Below are 7311 nucleotides of genomic sequence, written 5' to 3' on the forward strand. Positions count from 1 at the left end.
CACGGGCTCTAGGTGTGTGGGCTTCAGTAGTTGTGGCTCGTGGGCTCTAGAGCGCAGGCTCAGTAGTTATGGCACATGGGCTTAGTTGCTCTACAGCATATGGGATCTTCCCGGACCAGGGCTCGAACCCGTGTCCCCTGCATTGGCCAGCAGAGTGGAGCCTTAACCACTGTACCACCAGGGAAGTCCCCAGGTCCACTCTTGAGCTCAGTCTGTTTTCACCTCTGTAAATTGGGGGAAATACCTAACTTGCATGGCTGTTGTGAAAATTTTAGCTAATATGTATCAAATACCTGGCATATATTAAGTGTTTGAAAAACAGGAGCTACTATTATTACTCACCATTGTGGTTATTAGTTCATTTATATCTACCTTCATATGTGGCAATCAGATTACAAATGTTCCCCCAGATTCCTCATCACCTGACTTAGTTTCAGTCTCATTATTTGTTCTATGGAGTAATTTTTTTTTTTGATCATCAGGCCTTTATTCAAAATTAGCTGTCCAAAATGATTTGACCTTTACCGAACAAACAAATTTAAGTTTATGCAGCAGCCTTCTTTTCCTCTGTGGTGGGTTTCTTTTCTGTGGGCTTCTTTGCTGTGGGCTTCTTTTTAGCAGGCTTCTTTTTAGCTGCTGGTTTCTTGGTCACTGCAGTCTTTTTTCCCACCAAAGGCTTCTTTGGCTTCTTCGGCTTCTTCAGCTTCTTAACGCAAACAGCCTCCTTTCCCTTCTTTCCCATCACAGGCTTCTTGCCTGGAATCCCCTTCTCATCTGATCTGGCTTCTAGTGCTGCTACTGCCCTCTCCACCCGGATTTTGTGGTTCCTGGCCTGGCGAAGACGAGTGTTCCGGCGCGTGGTCTTAGCATATGGGTTTAGCTTCAACGTGATTCTCAGGTTTTTCAGTGGATTCTTCTTCAAGACTGCGATGAATCTTCTTGCGTGGTGCTCGCAGGGCTCTTTGGATCTCTGGGCTTTTCAAGGTTCTGCTGAGGTCTGTATTGAGCATCTTGTGCACGGGGAGGTTGTAGTTACTCTTGAGGGAGGCAGCTTTACACCAAGTGCCATACAGCTCCTCTAACTTGTGGAAAGCACTTTCAGTCCAAATGCAGAAACGTCCCACATGCCCCCCAGGAGCCAGTTTCAAAATGTTCAGTTTGCTTACGTTAAGCAGAGTAATTCCAGGGATGTTTCTGAAGGCCTTGATGATACTGTTGTCCTCATTATAGACAATGCAGGGTCCCCTGCGCTGGATACGGCAACGGTTTCTCACTTTGCCTTTGCCAGCTCTCATTCGCTGCGAGGCCTAGACCTTTTTGATATCATTCCAAGCCTTAAGTTTCCTCAGGAGCAAAACAGCCTCCTTGGTCTTCTTGTAGCCTTCAACTTTATCTTCAGCCACCAAAGGAAGTTCAGGAACTTCCTGTATACGATGACCTTTAGGCACGACCAGCGCTGGTAAAGGCGAGGCAGCCAACGCAGAGCAGATGGCGTATCGCTTCTGCATTGTATTCAGTCTGTGGTGCCAACGTCGCCAGGTCTTGGTTGGTGCAAACATGCGGCCCCCGCGACACATATTTCCAAAAGCACCCTGGCCAGAACGGTGAGTGCCGCCACCTCGAACCCTGGGAATTCGAGCCACAGCTCTGCCAGTACCCCAAGACTCAGCACTGGTTTGATGACCTGCTAATTCACTGACGGCACAGGGCTGTCTGTCGTTTCTGCGCAAGTTGGTGTGAACAAAGTTCACAATATCTGGTCGAATGGGAGCCTTGAACACAGCAGGCAAAGTGACATTTTTGCCAGATGACTCCCCCTTTTCAGAGTACACTAATATCAGTGGATGGGCACACGCCATGGTGGGGAGAGGAGAAGGCCACGCTCCTCTCAACCCGGCGGCTCCCACAGGAAAAGCTATGGAGTAATTTTTATAACGATTTAGAGTTCCCATAAGCGAATTAGAGTTCCCTACCTCGTGCCTCCCCTCAGCCTACCATAGTCAGCTGCTCCCTCCAGGGTATGGTAGTGGAAAGTAGGTGTTGAGTGGGTGGGCCTCTCCAGGGCAGTTTGGGGGGATCAATGTAAAACGCGTGAGTGATATCGTGGGAACTCAGCTGCATGAAAGGCAAAGATTTTATCACGTCTGCTTTTAGCTGTCCTCCAAACCTCCCAGAATCGTTCACAAATGTGAACACGTTTCCATTCTTCAAACACATGGGCAGCTGGCTGGGAGCAATCCCTCAGGGGCCTGCAAAAGGGGTTTCAGTGTTTGACAGCCATCCCGAGCCTGGGGAACAGGAGAGAGGCCTCACTGTGGGATGGGGCTCTAGTCTGTCCCTTGCCCCTGAGATTTTCAGAGTCATGTCTGGTTAACCTGAGCTGTCAGATCCCATTTCCTGATGTGCTGTCATCGAACACTTCAGATTTAGTTTTCTCTGAAATATTTTTTTAAAAAAAGGTAAAGATTCGGATACTGTGTCTTCTTCCAACTTAAGAGTCTGTTTCATAATCTTAATGGCTTTTGCTCATTTTAAAAAGCAGTGAGGAAGGGGGTTGGTTATGGAAAAACAGGTAACTATTCTGACTGAATAAGTTTCCTTAAAATGTCGTGTCAAACTACATCAACAGGGCTTCCCTGGTGGCGCAGTGGTTGAGAGTCCGCCTGCCGATGCAGGGGACACGGGTTCGTGCCCCGGTCCAGGAAGATCGCACATGCCGCGGAGCGGCTGGGCCCGTGAGCCATGGCCGCTGAGCCTGTGTGTCCGGAAAAAAACTACATCAACAAAATAGGACCAACCCAAGAGCTAGAATCATTGGATTTTTATACAACATAATGCCCGTGATAAATACTAAAAACCGTAACTGCCTAAAACAACACTGAAGGAATGTGAAGAAGGAATGAATGAAGGAGGGAGGAAAGAGGAAGAAGGGGAGGGGAGGTGAGAAGAGGAACAAGGAACATGATGAAGGAAAGGACGGGGGAGAAGGAAAGGAAGAGAGAAACCGGCATCTGGTTTAGAGAGCACTTAGAGACCAGAGGACACACTTTTTGCCTTGCTTCCTGGCTCGGCTTCTGTAGAACGGCCCTGCGTCATGGTGATAGCGATTCTCATCCGATTGCAAGACGGCCTTTGCAGAGGAAAGTCTGAGCCGTCCAGGTGTTCAGGCTGAGGCAGTCCCCGCAGCAATCAGAGTTCACACCTTCAAGAACAGACCAGGAAGTGGCCTCCTGTTTGAGATGCCCCTGATTTATGTTGAGTCTCAGTCATCACCGTGTTGGCCAAAAATTAGGTGTGCCCCTCACGGCTCTCCTGTGTCCCAGGTACTCTCAGAACATGGTAGCAGAGGCAGGAGTGCATGGTGATCCAGTCTACCTGTGCTGAGACATGCATGTCACGTGGCCGGGAAGACCATCTCACCTTTCCATAAGAAGTCAGCCCAGTGGGTCTGCCTCTGTAGAACAAGGGGCAGATGCAGGACATCACTGGGTGGTACACAGCACTGCTCCTGGGGTGGGATACGCAGGGTGTGGGAGGTGATGATGGCAGTTGCAGTGGACATGATGAGGTGGGTGGAGGTTAGCTTGCTCTGGGCTAGGGCTCTTTGATCAGAAAGATACATTTCTTTTTTTTTTTTCTAATTTATTTATTTTTGGCTGCGTTGGGTCTTTGTTGCTGTGTGCGGGCTTTCTCTAGTTGTGGCGAGCAGGGGCTGCTCTTCGTTGTGGTGCACGGGCTCTAGGCACGTGGGGCTTCAGTAGTTGTGGCACATGGGCTCAGTAGTTGTGGCTCGCAGGCCCCAGAGTGTAGGCTCAGTAGCTGTGGTGCACGGGCTTAGTTGCTTCATGGCATGTGGGATCTTCCCGGACCAGGGCTCGAACCCGTGTCCCCTGTATTGGCAGGCACATTCTTAACCACTGCGTCACCGGGGAAGCCCAGAAAGATAAATTTCTGATGCTCTTTATTCCTTTCCGTAAATGCTACTTTCCATATGGAACCATTTCCCTCTAGATTGTTCCTTAAAGAACATCTTGAGCATACCTTGCGGTGCAATTCTGATGCTACAAATTCTGTCACCTACGTGTGTATGAAAATGTCCTTATTTCACCCTCATATTTGAAGGATATTCTGCTCCTCTCCTCTGCAGTCCCCAGGCAACCACTGATTTTCTATCACATAGATAACTTTTTACATGAAAGGCCAGAAAATAAATGGAAACAGAGAGTGTGTGTCCTTTTTTTGGTCTAGTTTTAATGCAACATCATAATTTTGAGATTCAACCATGTTGTGTGTGCATCGGTAGTTCACTCCTTTATGTTGCTGAGTAGCGTTTCATTGTGTGGTTATATCACAGTTTGTTTACCCATTCACCTGCCCTGAGTATTTGTATATGAGTCTCTGCACGGATATGTGCTTTATTTACTTTTGGGTGGCCTAGAAGTGGCATGCTGGATCATATGGTAGGTGAATATTTGTGTTTTTACCAAACTGCTAAACTGTTTTCCAGTGTGGTTGTACCATCTTACCTTCTCATCATCTGTGGTCGGCAGTCAGGGTTACACCTTTAAATGAGGCCCTACCTGCTCCCAGCCTTCCCATGCTTCAGCTGTAGCTATACACAGGCACAAATTCAATTCAAAGTCATGGAACGTGGGCTTTATTACACGGGCAAGGGGAAATAGCTAAAGTTGTTTTGGATGTGAGCTCAGAGAATTATTCTTTGGCAGAGAATTCTGTGGCCTGGGGAACTTGGGACACAGTCCGGAGGGGGAAGCTATGGCCACAGACAGGCGTTTCCCTGGTTGAGAGGATTCTTTTCCTGTGTGGAGGAGAGTAGCCAAAGGATGACCAGAGTGGCGCCCTCTAAAGTGCGGGGTGCAGGGCGGCAGCCGTCTTGCCCAGGTCGAAGGGTGGAACTATTCCCCTCTCCTAATCCAAGCTCTCACCATCTTTAAAAACCCACGTCAGGTCTTCACTTGCGTGGTGTCTTTGTCAGTGTGGCCGCTCTGTGTATCTCCGCCTCCTCAGCTGCTGGGTGTCTGCCCTTCTCCGCGTCTCACTTACCAGTTTGTCTGTAAGCTCTTGAGGCAAGCACTCTGTCCCTTTTTTCTTCATGTGTCTGAAAAGTATTATGTACATAATAGCTGTTCAGAAATGTGGGTTGAATGAATGAAGTGCTGCTGGTAGTTGGTTTTTCTCAGCTCCTAGGGGTCACCTGAGAGAGTGTCCAGCACGCTTCAGCGTTTACCATACGTAGGACCCAGGGTACAGCTGGGAGCTCGTTACCCACGCTCTGATCTCATCCTTTGCTAACAGTTCGTCCTTAGTTGGCTGACGCTACCCCTTCTCTGTACTTTCTCTTACCTTATACTGACCCAGGGTGAACTCTGACTTGTTCTTCTGATGTCCTCTCATCATTGTCTTTTTAGACTACATCCTCACTAACTGTATTAAATAACCCAGAACCAAAGAGGTAATTGTTTTCAGGTTTCTGACTTTCCCAGCCTTGGCTTTATTTCTGTCAGATAGGTCCCTAGAGACCCTGGCCATAAGCATTTCCCAGGTGAGTCATGTCTCCGTATGTTTGCTGATCTCTTCCCTCCTTCTCCATCTAGACGACATCCTGGAGTCTTTCAAAACTCAGCAAAGCAGCAGCTCTTCTGGAAGGCTTCTCTTTTTGTAAGAGATTTGCATGAAATCTCCTGGCTTTTCTTTTGTTTCAGGTGTACAGTATAATGATTTGGTATTTGTATATGTTGCAAAATGAGCACCCTAGTAAGTCTAGTTAGTATCCATCACCTCAGTTACAATTTGTTTCTTGTGATGAGAACTTTTAAGATCTACTCTCTTAGCAACTTTCAAATATGCAATACAGTGTTATCATCTCTCATCATCACGGTGCATTGCATCCCCCTGACTTAATTTTTTTCACAACTGAATTTGTACCTTTTGACCCCCTTTACCCATTTCTCCTATCCCCCAGCCCCTACCTCTGGCAACCACCAATCTGTTCTCTGTATCTATGAGTTTGGTTTTTTTGTTTTGTTTCTTTTAAAGTCCATACATAAGTGAGATCATACAGTATTTGTTTTTCTCTTATTTATTCACTTAGCGTGATGCCCTCAAGGTCCATCCGCATTGTCGCAAATAGCAGGATTTCCTTCTTTTTATGGCTGAATAATACTTCCTTTCTCTCCCTTCTTACAGCACGTCCCATAAACCCCTCTCATCCTCCTTAAAAAACTGGTCCGGGGCTTCCCTGGTGGCGCAGTGGTTGAGAGTCCGCCTGCCGATGCAGGGGACACGGGTTCGTGCCCCGGTGTGGGAGGATCCCACATGCCGCGGAGCGGCTGGGCCCGTGAGCCATGGCCACTGAGCCTGCGCGTCCGGAGCCTGTTGCTCCGCAACGGGAGAGGCCACAACAGTGAGAGGCCCGCGTACCGCAAAAAAAAAAAAAAAAAAAAAAAAAAAAAACTGGTCCGTAATTACTGATTACTTGCTTGTTACCCTATCTGAAGATAAGGACCACGCCTCATTTGACTTAATGTTTCAGCATCTAACACGGTGCTGGTGCATAGTAATGTCCAGAAAATCAGTTAATAAATCAGTAAATTAATGACTGAAAGAAATTCATTCGTTTTCATCTTTCATTCTCTTATTTTCTCTTCATGTCTTCCCCTCTTAACTTTTCTGTTTTTCTCCACTGTGACTAAATTTCTGCAAGATAATAGAAATAATACGAGCTTTGTGACCTTTAGAGTTTTCTTAGCTCGACAGATGTTGGAAGATGGATTTTGAACCCTAGCAAACAGATTGGAAAAGTTTAAATGTTGCGGGTAGATGTGGCAATGAAGATTTTATTGGTGTCTGTCATGAGGGTGGGAACATCATTGAGGTTAACGTTCTTTGCTCAGGAATGAGAGGCCTCTGGACAGATCTGCCCTATTCTAATGGCAACACAAATAAAATTCTGTCACACTGAGATGTTAGTTGACCTTCCTCCAATCTGGAGGTCTCCCAAGATGTCCATTATGGAAACCAAAGGTAAAGACACTGTTTAAAACCTTCCAAAGTTGGTTTAGCCCAGATACTTTTCATAGAGATATGACGAAATAATAAAGGTCCTAATACACTGGTCAGCAAGTCGCGGGTGCTAATAAATGCTAGGCTTTCATCGTTATCCTCCTTCCCAAGCTTCCTAAGGTTCCCAGAGACCTAAGTTTCCTTGACATTTCTCTTCGGATCAATGACACGAATAAGGGACAGATGCAAACTGTACGTGCCAGTCACCAACGTGCACGTCTTCTTTAC

At 47.0% G+C, this 7311-nt stretch overlaps 1 protein-coding gene across 1 annotated transcript; it reads right to left on the reverse strand.

The window, feature by feature from the left end:
* Nucleotides 1-469: 469 nt before the first annotated feature.
* Nucleotides 470-1903, reverse strand: LOC116761513 (60S ribosomal protein L4-like). Its single transcript, XM_032647320.1, is given in 2 exon segments — nucleotides 470-926; nucleotides 928-1903. Coding segments are annotated over 2 exon segments (1314 nt in total). The 5' UTR covers nucleotides 1860-1903; the 3' UTR covers nucleotides 470-544.
* Nucleotides 1904-7311: the final 5408 nt, after the last annotated feature.

Source organism: Phocoena sinus, chromosome 11 (genome assembly GCF_008692025.1).
Source record: "Phocoena sinus isolate mPhoSin1 chromosome 11, mPhoSin1.pri, whole genome shotgun sequence".
In the NCBI taxonomy this organism is placed as follows: domain Eukaryota; kingdom Metazoa; phylum Chordata; class Mammalia; order Artiodactyla; family Phocoenidae; genus Phocoena; species Phocoena sinus.